This window comes from Dendropsophus ebraccatus, chromosome 5 (genome assembly GCF_027789765.1).
Source record: "Dendropsophus ebraccatus isolate aDenEbr1 chromosome 5, aDenEbr1.pat, whole genome shotgun sequence".
NCBI classification, from domain to species: Eukaryota; Metazoa; Chordata; class Amphibia; order Anura; family Hylidae; genus Dendropsophus; species Dendropsophus ebraccatus.
Window position 1 is genome coordinate 122,413,507 of NC_091458.1, and position 20,499 is coordinate 122,434,005.

A 20,499-nucleotide genomic window follows, 5' to 3' on the forward strand; every position below is an offset into this window, starting at 1 on the left:
AATTGAAGGCTAGAACAACATTTTAGTGTAAAAAATACTTTAGTCTTTTTTCAAGCCATATTGTTTGGAAAATCTGTGAAGCACCTGTGGGGTCCAGATGCTCACCGCACCCCTTGTTACATTCCTTGAGGGGTGTAGTTTTCTAAATGGTGTCCCTTTAGGGGTGTTTTTTAGGTTTTGGCACCCCAGAGCCTCTGCCAACCTGAAGTGGTACAGTCAAAAATGACCAAAAATAACGGAGCCATTGAAATTCACTAGGCGCTCCCTTATATCTGAGGCTTGTGGTTGCGTCAAATAGCGCAATAGGGCCACATATGGGGTATTTCTATAAACTGCAGAAATGGGGCAATCAATATTGGGGTGCATTTCTCTGGTAATAGGTTTATAATTATGAAAAATATTGGATTACAATAAAATCTCTGCACAGAAAATTAAAATTTTCAAATTTCTTACACACTTAGCTTTTATTTCTGTGACTCCCCTAAAGGGTTAAAAAACTTTCTGGATGTGCTTTTGCAGAGTTTAGGGGGTGCAGTTTCTGAAATGGGGTGCTTCGTGAGGCTTTCTAACACACAGTCCCCTCAAATACACTTTAAACCTGAACAGTTCCCTAAAAATATCTGATTTTGAAATTTTACTGAAAATTTGGAAATTTGCTGCTAATGTTTTAAGCTTCCTATTGTCTAAAAAAAATGAAATATAGTTTAATAAATGCCGCCAACATAAAGTAGACATGTTGCTAATGCTATTTAATATATAATGTATGTGGTATAACCATTTTCTGTATAAGCAGAAAAGTTTTAAAGTTGGGAAAATGCATTTTTTCACAATTTTTCACGCTATTTTGGGTTTTTTCATAAAGATTCGTTATAAGTATCGACTCCAATTTACAAGAAATGTGAAGTACAATATGTCACGAGAAAACAATCTCAGAATCAGCCGGATAGGTAAAAGCATCCCGAAGTTATTAATGAATAAAGTGACACTGGTCAAATTCATAAAATTTGCTCCGGTCCTTAAGGCCATTTCAGGCTCTGTCCTTAAGGGGTTAAATTTAAATGTTTTGATTTTGTAACCTACACAAAAAAGTGGTTTACCACGTTTTTCTGTACATTTTCCAAAACTGATACAGTGAGATGGATTGGAAAATTGTGTTGTGAGGCTGCAAATACACACAGGTTATTTTGGGAAAACTGCCAGTGCAGTTTTTGTGCCTAAACCAGAAGTGGATTCAAATGGGATGGACAATATAAGGGAGGACTTGTACTTCCTTTTTATGTTGGATCCACTTCTGGTTTTGGCACAAAAACTGCAGTGGCAGTTTTCCCCAAATAAGCTGTGTGTGTTTTCAGCCTAAAACCTAGCCTTACATTGATAGCATAATTTACTATTAAAACAGAAAGTCGCACTACTGGTCTGTTTGGTGGCCATTGATTCTGCAGTTGTAGCAAGTTGTTTAGAACATGGAAGGTATATCGAGGGCTCATGTACTATTGGGACCCTATTATGGCCCTCTATCAAACTGACATAATATGGCCATATGCAAGAGCCATTAATGAGAGGTTTACTTTATTCCTGAGCATTTTACCTGACATTTTATTTTCCTCTGTAAAGATTTAATAGTTATACAGTGTATATATGTACTCATATAAAACTGGACAAACTATTTTTCATTGCAGCAACTCTTATACCTTTCAAGCTTGTTGGTTACATCTGGTTGTCCCGTTCTATTTGCTGGAGACGCAGGATGTGGCAAATCCACTCTGAGCCAGGAGCTACTCAACTGTCTATGTTTGGGTGATGTTGCAGAGATGTCGGAGCTAAGAATTCCTATTAACAGGTAATATAAGACATATTATAAATGAAATGAAAATAAGATTCCAAATATGTGTCTCAAAAGCCCATGACTTGGTATGGCATGGTAGCTTAAGGCCCTATTCCATGGAACGATTATCGTTCATAAACTCGCTCCAACGACCGCTCGTTAACGATCACTAAACGATAACACATAACACACGTGGGAACGTGAACGATATATCGGTCGTTTAAAACGTTCGCCGGGGTCATCATAACCATACGACACACCTACTTTTTTTAAACCTTTTTTACGAACTACTAAAAGATTTCTAATTTTACGAATCGATTAGCGAATTATCTTTCAAAGACCAATGTTTTTTTTCCCGACATGCTGAAAAACAATTTTGAACGACAATATAACGATTTCGCCTTTGTCGTTTGCTCGTTTACACCAATTACACAAAGCGATTATCGTTAATGAGCGGTCGTTGGAGCAAGTTTATGAACGATTTTCGTTCTGTGGAATAGGGCCTTTAGTGGTTAGCACTGGAGTCCTGGGTTCACACCCCACTAAGGACAACATCTATAAAGGAGTTTTTTATGTCTTGCATGGTTTCCTATCAACACGTAGTGAATTTGAAATTTAAATTGTGAGCACTATTAGGTTTAGAGACCAAAGTGAGTGCTGACAAGCTCTGTACAGAGTTGTGTCATATGTTAGTGCTATATAAATAATAGAATTTTTATATTCCCTTATTTTATTTTCATACCTAAAACATATGTGTTATCACTCTATGGCTGTTCTCTATAGTTAAAAAAAACAAAAAAACAAAAAAACAACCCTAAACTTTCTTTGAAATTGTATTAAAGGGGTTGTCCAGCTAAAATCTTTTTCTTTCAAATCAACTGTTGTCAAAATTATAGAGAATAAGAGGCTTTCTATGGGAATCCCCACAAAAAACTCTCCTGCTCTGGACAGTTCCTGTCTCAGCCAGAGATGTCAGCAGAGAGCAGTGTGTCGGACTGAAAATAAAACAACATTTCCTGCAGGACACACAGCAGCTGATACGTATGGGAAGACTTGAGATTTTTCAATAGAAGTAAATTACAAATCTATATAACTTTCTGTCACCGGTTGATTTGAAAGAAAATGATTTTCCCTGGACAACCCCTTTAAGCCATTTTTAGTTTCAGTTTTCAGTTCTGTTTTCAGGGACACCCAGTGAAAATGCAGTATGGCTGCATTGGCCATTTTGGGGGAGCTGCCAAAGTCAGTAAAACACTTCAATGGTGTCTGGTTAAGAAATGCCATTTACAAATTTTAAGTTTTTAGAGTTGGATCCTGGGTTCCAGTGCTGGAGAATAGATAGCAGCTGCACAGACAGCCCATGTATTTCAATGGCCACTATGTAATGCTTCATTTCCCCTGTGGTGGCGCTGCATGAAATATTAAACACTTTCTGCTGGTTGCCCTGCAGATTACAGCTGACAGATGTAGATTCTGATATCAGGATATTCTATGATCAGCATCAACAAAAAAGAGCTTGCCTAAGTGGACAAACTCCTCGAATATAGTTATTGTCATAACGTGGCAGATACCACCAGAATCTTCTAGAAATGAAAGCTCCATGAGACATGCTTAGAATAGGAATAGAAAATTGTTCTCCTTTTAAAAAATATTTTTCATTTTTATACCAGTGAAACGTTAATGCCTCCCTAGTGAGATCTGAGAAATAAAAAGAAAGAAGACTTGTCCATTCAATTTAGAATGATCCAGAAAAGTCTGTAAATCATGCAAATGTACTTTCCGGAATGATAGACTGCTGATAATTGCTGGCTTATTAGGCATTGTTGTAATTGCAGACAGTACATATCCTTGTGCTTTGCGTATTTATTTTCTAGTTCTACGGATCCTCGGAGACTATGGGGATGTTTAAAAGACCGATTAGAATGGCGACATGGCACATTGCATACACCAGCAGGAAACAAGAAATTGTTATGTTTGCTTGATGACCTCAACCTTGCTAAGGTGATTACTTTATACTCAGGAGACAAGACTAGGCAGCCTATTATTGCAAATTAGTTTGGAAGACCTGTCTTGCTGTGGCAAATCAAAAGCACATTTTATAAATGTGGTGCGAGCAAGGTTAAACATTGTGCACAGCAGATGTACGAACGGTGACTTAAGGCTAAGTGCATTGGCATGTATTCATTGTAGAGTGTACGGGGGCTTAGCTTGAATGAACCCTTTAAAACTAGTACATTTCTTGTCTCTGGAATCAGGTAGATGCATTGATCTCAACATAACTGAGGCAGTTATAATGTTTTGGGGAATTAGTTAAAGGGGTTGGCCACTCTATAGTAAAATAGTTCAATGTACAATATTAGTAACTGTACTCACTGTATATACTGACAGCAGCTCCCTGTGTACCTCATAGTGCTAAAATCAGACTCCCCTCCTCCAGGCTGTGCTGTCCTGCTCTGTGGTGATTCTGTCTATAAGATGGCCGACATGGAGGAGCATGTGACCATGCCCCACCTCCAGTGTCCTCCATAGCTATATACAGGTTTAGTGGTGGACACAGAGTGGGACATGGTCACAAGCTCCTCCATGGTGGCCATATTATTTTCCGGGTCTGAGTGTTCAGACCCTTACCGATCGGGACAAGACTGCACTGCAGCGATTCCAAGAAAAAAGAGTTGGGCTCCATAGACTTACAATAGGCCCAACTCTTTTTTTGGGAGTGGGGTCTTCTACCGCTCGTTCTCCCACTCAGTATGGGTCTTAACACTGAGACTCAGACCAACACTGAGACTCAGACCAATCAAAACTTTTGACATGTCTCTATTTTTCCAAATGACATGTACACTTTAAGGCTATGTTCACATGCTGTACAAACAACAGCCATTCCCTGTAAATGGCCATTAATTTAGGTTGTGGGTAGCGTTAAACAACGGCCTTTCACGAGGAATGGCATTTGTTTTTGTAGCGTATGAACATAGCCTAGGTCAGATCAAGAGAGGTGATCGCAACGCCTAGCAGAATGGTAAAAATCCTTCTAAGACTGCTGTCACACATAGCAGTTTTGTTTTAAAAACTTCCACTGCTGTTTTTCCAGCCAATACTGACAGTGGATTGAATAGGGAATAGGAAACATAAAGGAAAGATTTATACTTCTGATTCCTGATGAATTTATTCCAAACTTTATCTCCAAAACTGCAGTGAAAAACTGATATGTGTGACAGCAGCCTAAGGGTATTATTCCACCAAGCAATTTTTCTATGATTAACGATAAACAATCTCAAATGACCACTATGGCGATCTATAATCGTTCATCCAATTACACTGAATGATGATTGTTACTTATGATCATCCTTGCGGTTGTCCTGTTGTCACTACTGCGTATTGCGAACCACCGAAGTCTTGCAAACGATCTAATGATTTTTTGAACGATAATTGCCCCGTGTAATTCCACCCTAAGAGTAAATTCACACGGGCGGATCTGCCCGCTCAAAATCCACAGCTAATCCGCAATACACGTAAGTGCGTGCTTGATTGGGGGTAAATCCCATTTAGGTAGATTTAGATTTACATGTAGATTTACCCGCAATCAAACACGCACTTACGTGTATTGCGGATTAGCTGCGGATTTTGAGCGTGAGACTCGTGGCAGATCCGTCCGTGTGAATTTACCCTAAGACTAGTATAAGGGTACAAACCCACACACCGTATACACAGCAGATACGCAGCAAAAACGCAGCAGATTTGGTGGTGCAGATTTGATGCTGTGTTCAGTTATTTAGATCTAATCTGCTGCGTGTTTGTTGCGTGTTTGTTGCGTATTTGCTGCTTATCGCAGCAGTAAACAAGCTGCGTATACGGTGTGTGGGTTTGTACCCTAAGACTAGAATAGGCAGCCATTTAAAGTGTTGCTTATTTTCAATGTATCTTTATAGGTCGGTAAACCAAGTTATCAGCCAGCTTGTGAGTTTGTTCGGCAGCTGCTTGACCAAAAAAGAATATTTGATCCTACCACATTGAAATGGAAGACCATAGAAGGCATTATATACCTTGCAACGTGGAACACAGCAAAAGCCGATAGTTCTCCAGAACAAAGACGTCTCCTCAGACATTTCTGTTCTTTTTACTGCAGTTACCCAAGGTTTGGAATATTTGTACTCCTTTGTATTGCAGATCTCTGTTCATTTATTAGGCATGTCAAACAGTATTACTGCTCAATGTGAACAAAATTTTAATTCATTTTTTAATCTGTTTCCGAGTTCTATTTTGTGCTTAGAGACCACACATACCTATTGATGCATATAAGTGCCCCTTAACATATGGCTTTGTTGCAAAACTACAACTTCCATCACACCATGGCTATTTAGATTCACACCTCCTTGACCAGGGTTTCCAATCATCTTGAAATTCCCAGACAGTAAAAATAGAGGACTGTTACCCAGTGTCAATATAAAAAACATGGTATACAATGAATTGTGAAAGTCTGTAGATCCTTTCTCACATGCTAAAATCACGTGCTAAAATAAAAAAGAATCAAGCCACGCCCCAATCATCCTGCACTCAATACCTCAATGAGGATAATAGAATCTTTTCTACTTTTCGAGAAGGAAAAACTAAAAAATTTCATTTACATTCAAACCCATTACTCAGTACTTTTAACAGTGATTACAGCCTTCAGTCTCTTTTAGAAATGATGCCAAAAGGTTTGCACACTTGGATTTGAGGATTTTCTTCACCTGCACAGATCCTCTCAAGCTCTGTCAGGTTGGATTTATTGTCACTGAGCAGCCATTTTCAGGTCTCTCCAGCAATGTTTGATTGGGTTAAAGGGGAACTCCAGCCGTTCCATAAAAAAATAAAATGCAGAAAAAGCATGTAGGTGCACTCACCGATCCACCATTAATCACTGACACATTTCCCACTCGTCTATGCTGCTCCTAGCTCAGTTTTACATCATGGCATCTGGCCAGAAAACTACATCTCCCAGCATGCATTGCACCTTAGAACCAACTATCTATCGTATCTATCTATCTATCTATCTTCCTACCTAGATTAGAAAGAGAGATGAAACAACTGCTCCTTTCCCCTATATTGCTCAGGAGGCTGTCATTGTTCTGTTGTTTCTTCACCCCTTGGCCAGGTGCTCACTGATTGGTGTAAAGGCTGTGGTGGACGGGGTTACAGATGAGGTTTAACAGCTTGCCTGGCAACAGAACAAAATATAAGACAGCGCTCCATAGCGTAATTCAGACAGGACTGAAGTGGTGAAAGTAAGCACATAGAACTCTCACCTGAGAAGGTTGTGTTGGTGTAAGGCACAACTCTTACTGATAGCATGTGAATGAACTGCAGCCACTCCTGACTAATCCCCACAGGGATTAAAGACAGTCAGTATCCTCCTCCACTCCAAGACGGCTAAAACAGGCACAGGTCCAAGGGGTAATAGGGATATAAAATATCATAAAATTTATTAAAAGAATTATGCCAGCGACACAACGTGTTTCGAGACCAGTCCGGTCTCTTTATCAAGTGTCTAATCATTGTCTTGTTTGAAAATAAACCTTCCACTCAGTCTAAGGTCTATAGCACTCTAGATGAAATTTTCATTAAATATATCTCTGTACTTTGTTACATTCAGCTCGTTGACCACTTCTCCATCAGCACCGTTCTTGCAATTCTGGACTTTAAAGAGGTTGTCCGTAAAAAATATCATTTTCCCTATTCTATCCGGGGGAAAGTAAGAGATCATAGGGGTCTGACCTCTGTACGCTCCCGCCGATCTCTGTATCGGGCCCTCGACTCCTTTGGTAAGATAGAATCACAGCTACCCCCCCCCCCTGAAATCTCTTACATTTCGCCTAGATTTTTCTCAGACGACCTGTTTATCTTGGGATATCTTTGGAAAACCAGTATAAAACAAGTAACCAGTATAAATTTAACCATTGCTGTAAATTCGACCCTACCCTCTCTTGACTGCTAATCTGACACCTCCCATATCCAGCAGGGAAGTTAAAGGTGCTTGTTACCATTGATAAGATGCTGTTGACCACAAAGGATTTATATCCAAGTATTAGGAAAGAAAGGATATGCAAAATAGCTCTCACACCTCTTGAGCAAAGAGATGTCCCTTTAAGTCAAGTCTCACTCAATCTAGGAGTCTTAGAATATTGACTGGGGGTTTTATGCCAAGCCAAACAATCTCTCCGAAAGGAAAGATTTTCCATCCGCAGACAGCTGTTTCGGGTCAACGGCCCTCTTCAGTGCATATCCCTCTCAATGGAGCAGCAAAGGTCTGTAAGTCTCCATACTTCTCTATGACAAACTCTCCTTAATGAGAGTTCGTACCCCTTTTATCCAAGTATTAAAAATATTCATTATATTTAGAATTATGTTAGAATTGAAAGTGTACCCTTCAACCACATATCGATGCCTTTGTCTCACATCCATCGGGGGTGCTGTACAGAAGCTAAATTATGAAAATTGTTATTGTCTAAATACTTCATAACATAACTTTGTTTTCTATATTTTTGTCGGCATCATTGATTCCATGACTAGGACACTAGAGGGTTTTTAGGTCAATCCTTGGCTTATATTCCTACAGTTGATTACCATACTGACACCTCTACTGTTACATATAATGAAAATATATTTCAAAAGTGAAGGCAGCGTTAGATTGATTTGTCTTATTTCTCATTCTTTCAGCCAAAGCGAACAGCTTGGGATATTCAGCAGCATACTGAATGCTCACTTTGTGCCAGGAGTGACAGAACACAAGGTACCTGTCTTCTCTCCTTCATTAGAGGGATGTTAAGGAAAATGAACAGTGTCGCAGCGGCTCGGCTAATTGTGCGCTCATTGTAAGCTTGTAGCGTCCCGGTTATTAGTTAATGGCCTGTCATAATGAAATAATTGCAACGCTTCACAAGTGGCTGTAAAATTTAGTGACACATTTAGGATTAACCACAATCTGAGCATGCTTTAAAAGAAACAATTTAATATCTATACATCAAGCCGAGACAATTATAGAGAAATCTCAAGGCTGCCGGTGTCCTTTTGTGATTTGTCTCATTTGTTTTATTTTTATGTTCGGGAAGTCATTTTTATTACGCTGCTAGTCATTTCCCTAATTGCCAAGGGTTTTCTTATCAGCATTGTGTTTAGTATCTGACTTTCTTACACTGCTCACGGTGTTAACTGTTGGAAGTAACCATTGATTTGCTGCCTTATTAAAGGAAAAGTCTGGCGTTTGCTAAAATCCTGCAGGGGGAAGGGGGGAAATTGATTACAAGTAGGTACTTACCTCTCCTCCTGCCGTGGGATGAGCGCCGGCGGGACCAATGCTGAAAGGCATTTTGTCCATGTCTTTACCCGGCTGATGGACTGGCCGCTAAGCCAGTCAGTGACTGGGGCGGGACGCCACTCCAGTTACTGATTGGCTGAGTGGCCAGTTCAGCAGCCGGGACAGTCGTTTTCCCCCGAGTCGTGAGGTCATCCTAACTCGAGGGGGAAAATACCTGTCCCGGCTGCTGAACTGGCCACTCAGCCATCAGTAACTGGAGGGGCATCCCGCCCCAGTCACTGACTGGCTTAGCGGCCATTCCATCAGCCGGGTTAAGACATGGATACCCTGGAGATCCTGGAGCCAGGCAGGGGTGCAGCGGTCGCCCTGCCGATCACGATGAGAGGTAAGTGCCTTCTTGTAATCTATTTCCCCCCTCTCCCTGCCGGCTGCTGGCTTTTAGCAAACGCTGGACTGTTCTTTAAGGTTGGCATTGACCTATTTTCTTGTGATTTCAGGCTGGCAGTAAAGGCGCTGTTTCTGCTGAACACCTCCAGGAAATAATTTTAGCTATAACTAAAGTTTCAATAGAACTGCAGGAAAGACTCAGGACTGTGTTCTTGAGGACGTCTCAGCGCTGTCACTACATATTTACACTTCGAGACCTTGCAAAAATATTCAGGTAAGAGGAGGAAAAGATGTTACATGTTGGTTGGACTCATTTGAAAGAACTATTATTTCACTTCCATAAGTTATTGCTGTGTCAGCACTTTGTGTTATTTGTAAAATATGTTCAAGATCTGCTTAGTAATTGCATGTCACGGTACACAAAGAGATGCCAGCCTGACTAAAAGTGAAAAAGTCAGTCCCATGACTGTATGTGACAATTACTAGGCTGACTTGGGCTTGTCTGTCCTAGTCTCTTATGTATCTCAGCGTGATGATCAATCACTAGGATTTTGAGATGAACACGCAGTTTCTGCCCTTATTAGCCTAGGTCTGTCCAAGTATCCATGTTTCATTGCACCCTTTTTTGCAGGAATGATGAGCTCATGTATATTTTCATTGTTTTAACTAGTGTTTAACTTCCTGGTGTATTTTTTGCTGTCATTACAACAAAAATTATGTTTTAGTGAAAAAAAAATCTTCATGATTTTTTTATTCTCCTGAAAACCAATTACATTTGTTATTGTAAATTCTATCTTGAAGGAATAAGTGAAGGAATGAAGGCTGCATTCAGCTTTTCAAATTACATTTTTACAGAAATCCTACATACAAACATTTATTGATAGGTAATTCGAATATAAAAAAACTTAACTTCACTATATCCGTAGTTTAACCCTATAAATGAGCAGGCCAATTGAGGGTTTAAAAAAGAATATGAACTGTAAATAGAATAGTACTGTAAATTCTCTGATCCTTAATTTCAACCATAAAAGCATAAAATAATGGTTAATGGGAGTTTTGCCCTAAAAATCTATTGTGAGAACACTTTGAGGACCTTTTTATTGTTTTTTTGGAGCTGTTTGGGGTTACTTTTGATAATAGTGTCCCTAAAGTTTCAAAACTTCTAACATGTCAAAATAATGTTTCTTTTACCAAAGTTCTAAAGGTCATAATTGCAATTGTGTCTGTTTTTTAAGCTGAATGCGAAATAAATAAGATCATCTGTTTATTTTACAGGAACATCTGCCTGTCTCTGGATGGAAAGGCTACAAATGAGGACCTTCTAAGGCTTTGGAGGCATGAATGTGACTGGGTGTATGGCCACAGGATGTCTAGTGCCGTGGATTATAGTAGATATGCTCAGGAGCTGACCATAGCAGTACAGAAAGTTTTCATAAATGAAGAAGAGGTAAATCAATATAGAAACATTGTCAACAGTATAAAGACCATCTAATTCATGTAGTCTGCCCTTATATTATATTGCTTTTATCTTAGAATAGATATCTGTTTAGCCCAGGCAGGCTTACATTCACTTACTGTGCATTTACCAACCATATGTTCTGGAAGTTTGTTCAAACCATGTATCCCTTTTTTGATATGGTTCTTAGTGAAAAAAATTATTTTCTTATTGCTTCTAATCTTCCCTCCAACTAACCTCAGATTATGTACCTTTGTCCATGTCTTTAGACTTGCACCCTATGTATTAGCATCTTGCCCGACAAGTGGGCGTTCCTTCAGTGAAAGGGGTGTGGCCTCATTAGATGGATTTGGGTTTTAGTGTCATGGGTTGTTAGATGCATATACTATTTGGGATTTTACATAGAGGGTGGTTTTACATAGAGGATTATGGCTGAACTTTTTGCAGCAGGCCACAGTTCCTCTTTAACCCTTAAAGGATCGGGCCAATTTAAATTTTAGCGTTTTAGTTTTTTCCTCCTTGTGCTTAATAGGCCATAGCACTTGCATTTTTTCACCTAGAAACCCACATGAGCCCTTAATTTTTGTGCTAATAATTGTACTTTGCAATCACAGGCTCAATTTGTTCATAAAGTACACTGCAGAAGCAGGAAAAAAAAAATGTGTGGTGAAATTGAAAAAAAAAAAAAGCATTTTTTTTTATTTGGAGGGTTTTTGCTTTTACGCCGTTTGCCCTGGGGTAAAACTGTCTTGTTATATCCTAAAGTCGTTACGATTACAATGATATGTTACATGTATAACTTTTCTTTTATCTGATGACTTGTAAAAAATTCAAGCCATTGTTAACAAATATATGTTCCTTAAAATCGCTCCATTCCCAGGCTTATAGCGCTTTTATCCTTTGGTCGATGGGGCTGTGTGAGGTGTCACTTTTTGTGCTGTGATGTGTTCTCTCTATCGGTACCTTGATTGCGCATATGCGACTTTTTAATAGCTTTTTATTACAATTTTTCTTGATTATATGCGACCAAAAATGCGCAATTTTGAACTTTGGTATTTTTTGCGCTTACGCCGTTTGCAGTGCGAGATCAGGAATGTGATAAATTAATATTTTGGGCGATTATGCATGCGGCGATAGCAAACAAGTTTATTTATGTATTTTTTTATTTATATTTATAACATGGGAAAAGGGGGGTGATTCAAACTTTTATTAGGGGAGAAGGCTTTTTATTGATAAAAATACTTTTTTTACACTTATACTAGAAGCCCCCCTGGGGGACTTCTAGTATAAGTACACTGATCTCTCATTGAGATTTATGCAGTATAGTTATACAGCATAGATCCATGAGATCGACACTCAATGCTTTCGGCTGCTGCAGCCGAAAACAACCGAGTGCCGAGCCGGGATCAGCGCCATTATGGTGCAGACCCATGCCGGGTAAGGACACGGGGATCGCCCCTCCGCGATCACGTCGCAGGGGGGGGGGGCATCCCTGCACTAGACACCAAGGATAAGGCTGCAAGTGGTAATCAGGTGCAGCTGTGAAAGTTGACAGCTGCATCTGATTACTGAATTAGCGGGCACAGCGATCTGACCTTGCCCGCTAATAGCTGCGGTCCTGGGCTACATGCGGCACCCGGGACCATGGCGGTTCAGAGCGGGGTGCGGCCCCGCTCTTAACACCCCTAGGTGGCCCAGGACGTACTGGTATGCTAGGGGTTAAAGGGAATCTGTCGTCTGTAATTCACGTTCCAAGCTGCTGACACTGTTAGACAGAGATACTAGTTCATTCAGACACCTGGTGCCTTTCATGTATCCAGCTGTGCTTCCAGAACAGAGAAAAATGCTTTTATTAGATAGAAGAGTTAAAGAGGCTTTTCTGAGCTCCTGAAGTGCAGCAAGCTGTAACACCTCCTTACTCCTGAGGGGGGGGGGGGGGGGAGCATTCCAGCCTGCAGCTGTTCAGGAGCTTGGGAAAGCCTCTTTAACTCCCTGTACCAGAGAATAAAAGCATTCTCTACATCCTGGAAGCACAGCTGGATATATGAAAGGTAACATGTGTCTCCCTGTCCTAACAGCTGACAGTGTCAGCAGTTTGGAATGTGAATAACAACTGACAGATTCCCTTTAATACAGTACCTGTTGTTTTTTTTTTTTGTTTGTTTTCAGAAAAGCTTTTCTGAATGGTCATTATTTATAATGGATATGGCTGTTTTTACCAGATTTCTGATTTTCTTCTTTCCTTTCCTTTCCTTTCCTTTCCTTCCCTTCCCTTTACAAGTCTGTTTACTCTCCCTTCAAATCCTCCTCCCTTCCCCCCCATCCTTTGACTTGCAGTACTTGTTATGTGATCTCTGAGCCAGCTGCAAGTTGAAGCCAGTCATTGCTAAGACAATTATTATTTTTTTTAGATTGGAAGACAGTTTAGCAGGGAGGGTGGGAGTGAAGATGCTTTGTTACAGGAGAAGAAAGTATTTTTTTTGTCTGATAAGATATAATACAAACTTTGTTATATGTGCTCCTTCTATTGATGTATGCAATGTTTATTCCTATTTAAGATGTTTTGGAATTACATAATGCATACTGAAACCAAGCCTAGTCTATCAAACAGGTCATTCTATTTACCAACATTTGAAGGCTTCTTGGATTGATTGCTGCATCTTCCCACAGCTGCTTAACACATTTATACTCTGCAGAAAATCCCTTTGTAGCACATCACCTATGCTTCCTTTTGCCTAACATAATAATGGAAATCAATATTGTATTGGCTGTAAAGCATCAATAATGAATAATTAATAAATATGTATCTGAACAGCTGTTAACAGGTTAGAGAGAGAAACATTTGACACTTAACATTAACGTATTATGAGTTTGATCATTGTTGATCAGTTTCTTCATATACCTGTATAGTTGTCAGGGGTTACTTCTTCTTATAAAGAGCTTCCATATAAACATATTTATTCAAAAGCTGACATGTTGGGGAGGGACCTTAGGTAGGAGGATTTATTATTTATGACTTTTTCACCCGTTTATCCAAGCTTCCGCTTTCTCTTTTATGCTAGTTTTATTTGTGCAATATTTATCATGTTAAGGCACATGTATGATGAATTTCTGCATTTCAATGCACCTTTTTTATGTGGTTTATATGCTGCCTATAAAGTGGAGTGAAGCTGCACAAAAATTTAGCAATCTTCAAAAAAAAAAAAAAAAAAAGTTAATACAATAAGTGCCTAACAATAAGGGGGAGATTTATCAAAGGGTGTAAAATTTAGACTGGTATAAGCGACCAATCACAGCTCCTCTTTCCTTTCAGCAGAGACTGAAGCTTTGCACCAGTTTGCACCAGTCTAAATTTTACACCCTTTGATAAATCTCCCCCTAAGTGTCTAAAATGTGATGAGGCCTCCTCCTTACCCATATCCAAAAATTAAAAATGAAGAGCATGGTGTTGCAAAATAATTTCTCTAAATGCTTGATAAATATGTCTTAAAACATATACAGGTTCAAAATGTTTGTTAAATTCCCCCTTTAGTGCATACTCTGTCATGGAGTTCTACGTACTTCTATGTTTATTTCCAGTAACCTCTTAAGTTCTCTTGGTTGGCAGCTGCAGTTAGCCAGCTTATCTAAAAAAACTTATTATCTTGTGTACCCCAGTTTCTTGATGAACAAAAGTTTCACATTTCTATGACTTTTAAGTGTTTTATTTGATGCACAACAGTTTAAATTGGGTGGGGCTTATCAGGGGGAGGTGTGGTCTGAGGTGTCTGAGGTGAGGTGTTGACTGAATTCATAAAAAGTTTTATAGACTTGAATCAGTACTGTGCCGTCTCTGATAAAAATAAATTTTTGGTTAAAATGAGTATTCTGCCCGGAATGAACTTTTAATATGTTGCTGCCCAGGCGCAAAACATAACAAATAGCCTGTTTTTACCTTACTGCCCCCCCCCCACCCCCCGATTGTCCTCCTACGTTATCTTTAGTCCCTGGATGAACGTTCCTGCCTCTACTTTTGAATTGAACTGGTCTAGCAGTTACAGAAGGCTCATCCAATCACTTACTGAGACAGTACAGCACCGCGGCCAGTGATTGGCTGAGCGGGCTGTCATTGCCAGATGAGTGTCTCGGAAGTGAATATAGGATCACTCAGCTGGGGACCAAATATGATGTAGAAGGACGGAGCGCGGAAAGGTAAGAATAGGCTGTTTCATATGTCCTGCGTCAGGGCAGCAACATATAAAAGGTTAATTTTTTAGCAAAATACCCCTGCAGAAGTTTCAAGTGCACTTACATGTAGTGCACATGTAAAATGTTTAACACCCTATTGCTTTTATTTACACCTAAGCCGAGAAACGGGACTGCAAACAAATTTTTGAAAGTTATATTTCTCACCAGTTCTCTGGATTTACAATATTCTCTTCATATAATTGTATTGCTTTAAAAATTGAAAACAAAATCCAATGAAATATATTCTGAGATAACAACCTTGTTGCTTATGCAATGTTTTGCAGACACAAATTATCCTAAATACTAAGCAGCCCCTCTTCAGTAACATTGTGGAGGATGAAGGGGGGTTAATCACTACTGTAGCCAGGCAGCAGGACACAAATTTGTTGAAGAGAAGCGAGAAGGCCAGCAGCGCCAGTCATGTCCTCGATGGATACCAGCAAACGTTTGATTTCGTCCATGTGAAGCAGTTGCTAGCAGAGGCGCTGAGAGAATACAACAAAGTGAATCCCAGATTGAGCATCACATTTTATCAGGTCTGTTGCTGTGACTTGTTCAGCTGTCATTCATAGTCTGGCTCATAAATTATTTAGGAGATCATCGTCTGCTCACCGAACAGAACACCGAACTTGAGCAAAAGACATATTGATCTATTTCTCTTACAGAAATCCTTTGTTAAATGACTTAACTTGTTGGAAAGAACAGGCTCATTTCAAACGGATTTTCTGTTCCTGTTTATTAATCTTTCAAAATGGCGGTAATTGATGGATGGCCTTTTTCTGTACACGTATTTGATAACTCAATGCCTGCTCCGAGAACAAAGGTCTTCCTGTAGAAATATATCTGAGCCGCAGGATCTCAGTTTTTTTCCCGGACAGTCTCTGTATTCTGCCATTTTCAATATTCATTTCATGAGATAGACAGATGGAAAATGCATACTGTACTAATAAAGCTGTGGTAAGGAACTGCTCTCTTCTCCGCCAGTAGGCAGGATGGTCGATAACCTGTTAAGAAATAATAAAAAAGCATGCTCTGCTAGTAAAAGCCTCTGTGAAATTACATTACATGTTTGTATTGGCACAATATTTTAGCATTTTCTACTTGCTCAGTTGAGAAAAAAATGTTGAGGGAGAAAGAGACTTTTTTTTTTGTTAAGTTTTCTCTTTCAAACCAATTATAACATTTAGGCAGGACCTAAAAATCACATTTTAACCTATGGAAATGTGCTGTTGCATCACCCTGCACATTTCCCACACATATGTTTTTCCCCTCCATCCATAACACTTATAAGCCAAAAACTCACTTTTTAAAATTGGCACGCTGTATTCAAATCAGCTACAGGTAGTTATTTGGGCATGAGCCGCTATCTGGTAGTCACGGTCACTTGGGCGTTCTTCTGCGTCTCCTGGGCGTTCCTCGGCTGTAATCACGCCCCTCTAGGCGTGCTTCAATATGCATAATTGCTGCGACATCACACAGGCGTGCCCCAGTTCTTAGGTCGGCGCGCCTATGTTCTCACTATGCGGCACATGCACAGTACAGCTGGCCCGATCCGTGCTGTACTGTGCATGTGCGGTGTAGTAAGAATGTAGGTGAGCTGACGTGAGGAACATCACAGCAATTATGCATTTTGAATCACGCCTAGAGGTGCGTGATAACAGCCGGGGAACGCCCAGGGGACGCAGAGGGACCGTGACTACCAGATAGCGGTTCACACCCAGATGACTACCTGGAGCTAATTTGAATACAGCGCACCAATTTTAAAAAGTTAATTTTGGGCTTATAAGTGTTATGGACGGAGGGTAGAAAACATGTGGGAAGTGTGCAAGGTAATGCAACAACACATTTCTATAGGTTAATAGGCGATTTTTTTATGTGATTGATTCCCTTTAAGCAAATAAAAATTTTCTTAAATGAGCCAGTATTGTGTCAAGAGGGACTTCCCTTTCCTATAATGCTAGTGAGTAGTTTTGCTTATTATTTGGATGTGATAATGGACGTACAATTAATTGACCTAATGCACAAACTAAAGTTAAAGAAAATAGGAAAGAACTGGTCATAGGTTTCAGTGTTTCTTGTTATTTTATCAGTACGGAGCATGATGCTCATAATCTTCTTATGCCATTGTATTTATTATTCTAATTGTTCACAGTGTGCCGTTAATCTGCTGTGCCGCATGACTCGTAATCTTTGGAGTTCCCATTGGAGTGCCCATACACTACTTTGTGGAGAGGGCTGTCCACGCTATAGCACTGCACTTGCCCGGCTTGCAGGACACCTGTCAGGGTTCAACATAGTCCAGGTTGGCTCACACACTAAAATGGTGGATGAGGAACAGAGAAGCAGAGCACTCAAAGGTCAACTTATAGATTGTTACATAAAAGCTGGCTTAAAGGTGAGATACACTTTGGGAAGCAAAATAATTAATTGTGATCAGTCACCTAGAAAGTGTGAGTGTTAAAGTGTTAGTGTGAGTGATTGTGTTAAAGTCAGTTACCAGTCTAATGGCTAGAAATGTAATTTCCATTCACTTCTGAGTGGTATACAGAATTGCCGAAGGTCCTATAGACTTGCATTGCAGTGCAATTCTAAGATACTTTCTATGGGGCAATGGGTATTGCTCAATTTATCTGAACACAAGTGAAAGGAAATTATGGTTTTAGCCACCTTACTGTTAACTGTTAAATAGGTTGACTAAAACATAAAAAGTGAGTGTTCTTCCATTTATAGATGTCCCCAGTAGCACGCTTTAAAGCAAATAGGCACCGACAACCCCTACAAACCGCTGGTACCACCAGCATTGATCCATGACCTTTCCCGGGGTATGTTTGTCTCCTAGTGTCAGTATTTGAGTAAAAATAATATTTTATTCTGATGGTGCTGTGTCAAAGAAGACCTAGGCCTGCATTGACTCTCATTGCTTTAGTGGCTCAAGGTAATCCATCCCAGGGAGTGGCTAAGAAGAAAGGCCTAGGGCATGGATGCTTTAGGCCCTGCCTCTTTGACATGAATAAAACATATATCCTCCACTCCAACCACTGGGTAAGATCGGGCGCTGGTCCAAGATAGGCCAAAAAATAAATAATGAAGATAAAAAACTATTTATTAAAACACAACGCGTTTCGAAGTCGTGCTGACCTCTTTCTCAAGTGTATACACTTGAGAAAGAGGTCAGCACGACTTCGAAACGCGTTGTGTTTTAATAAATAGTTTTTTATCTTCATTATTTATTTTTTGGCCTATCTTGGACCAGCGCCCGATCTTACCCAGTGGTTGGAGTGGAGGATATATGTTTTATGCAATTACCGGTTTGGTCTCTGGGAGTGGCTGCGGTCCACACACATGTGAGCATTGAGAGTTGTGCCTTGCATTTGCACAACCACACCAGGTGAGAGTCTTCCCTTTACTCCCCTGCACTTACCTAAGTCTTTCAGACCCCACACATTGGAGCGCTGTTCACATTTATCTCTTTGACATGAATGTCACTGAAAGAAAAGATTCTTTTTACTCAGATACTGGCAACAGGAGAAAAATGGTTCACAGAACAGGACATGGATCAATGCTGGAAACGGAATAGTACCTGCAGTTTGGAGGGGGTTGGGGGTGCCTACAGATTCGCTTTAACTAGTTTGGACTCTAAATGCATCTTTTTTTTAATAAGCTTTACTTGTCCCACAAATGTTTGGATAATAATAATCTTTACATTCCAATGATTGTTCTTTTCAGGGCCAGAAGATTCTCCTCCTTCTCACAGAAGATCAAATAGATCCTACTGCACTGGTTTACGTAACTGAATTTGTTGTATTTGGATCTGTGTCACATCTTTTTACACTAGAAAAACAGGCGACAATAACCAATGCCATGAGAAGCGAGGTATAGTCCAGCAAAATAATCACAAATCCAATATCAGGTTACAAAATGTGGGCCCAGATTTATCAATCTGTCTGCGACTAATATGTGCATGATTTTTCTTCTCGGACAGACATATTTTTGTAGACAAAATGCTAAATACACCATTTTTTGTTTTACACAGATTGATAAATTAGTTTATCAATCTGTGTAAAATAAACATTGGTGTAGTTTGCCCATAGCCACCAATCACAGCTCAGGGTTCATTTTACCAGACCCCATTAAGATATGAAAGCTGAGCTGTGATTGGTTACAGTTGGATAAATGCAGGAGCTTAGTTTATGCCTAAATTCTCTCTACAGAGTATGTTTAATATTATCACTGGTATTACTTTTATGTGGTAATACATATTAAGGATCCTCATCATTATTGCCTGGTTCAACCAGTGTAAGGTTGCACTAACTTTCTCACTTCCCTCTTTACTTTTTACTGTAAACAAAAATGATAAATTACTTTTGGGGGGTAGAGGAACCTATAGGGGATGTGTTCTAAATCAAATCTGACAGTTCTTTAGAAGTTACTGCATACAGTAAGTACTTGTCTGAGAAATTTATCATAAACCATTGAAAAAGAGCCCCTTTCCTGGATCTCCATGCTCTACGGTATTATCCATACATGTTATCCATACATCCTTGGAGCGCTTATCTTTCTTGAGATGTCAGCATCAAGAGCATTAAATTAAATGTTTTATCTGATAGCGCATGGGGTAAATGTGTAAATAAGTAAATAAATTTATATATATAAATATATATATATATATATATTTTTTTTGACACATCATAAAGTATTGGTTAAAATGTATATTTCTAAAAGGTTAAAGGAGAAGTCCGGTGATTGAAAACAAAAAATAAAACTGGCAGGGGAGAACATAATAAACAACCACTACTTACCTCTCCCTGTTTCCCCGAAGTGCCAGGTCACAGGCTCTGGAACCCCCCTGCAAGGCATTTTCCCCCGAGTTCTGATGATGCCATGACTCGGGAGAAAATAATGGAATGGGGAGAGGTGAGTAATGATTGTTTATCGCGTTCCCCCCTGCCTCTGCCGGCTGTCAGTTTTTTTAAATTAATGGACTTCTCCTTTCAATGTCAAGTGTTGCCTTTGTTGTGGTTTCTAAATGTTTCTAATAGTACAGAAGTTATAGTAAGGGTTCATGTTTTAAGTTCACATATTGTTCACATATTGTTATATGTGTTATATTATAAGAATGGAACTCCCAAAGCTTCTGTCTGAATAATGGAGCGTGCATATATGACCGCCACTTCATTCTTTTGTTGTATGAGTACTAAAGATAGCCAAGTACTCTTTACTTTGCTATCTTTAGCACTTCCATGAGCAATGAATAGAGCAACGGCCAAGTGTGTGCAATGCTTCTCCATTCAGATGAGAGCTTTGAATGGA

General features: G+C 39.6%; 1 protein-coding gene across 1 annotated transcript in view; it reads left to right on the plus strand.

Annotated features, from left to right (window-relative positions):
• LOC138794189 (uncharacterized) overlaps positions 1–20,499 on the plus strand; it is a 316,322-nt gene that overhangs the window by 141,252 nt on the left and 154,571 nt on the right. Inside the window, exons 57-65 of the mRNA XM_069972965.1 lie at positions 1,680–1,840; positions 3,700–3,826; positions 5,755–5,960; positions 8,522–8,594; positions 9,617–9,780; positions 10,782–10,953; positions 15,474–15,725; positions 17,342–17,584; positions 18,916–19,062. Coding sequence (XP_069829066.1) covers positions 1,680–1,840; positions 3,700–3,826; positions 5,755–5,960; positions 8,522–8,594; positions 9,617–9,780; positions 10,782–10,953; positions 15,474–15,725; positions 17,342–17,584; positions 18,916–19,062 — 1,545 coding nt within the window. The remainder of the gene's footprint in view (positions 1–1,679; positions 1,841–3,699; positions 3,827–5,754; positions 5,961–8,521; positions 8,595–9,616; positions 9,781–10,781; positions 10,954–15,473; positions 15,726–17,341; positions 17,585–18,915; positions 19,063–20,499) is intronic.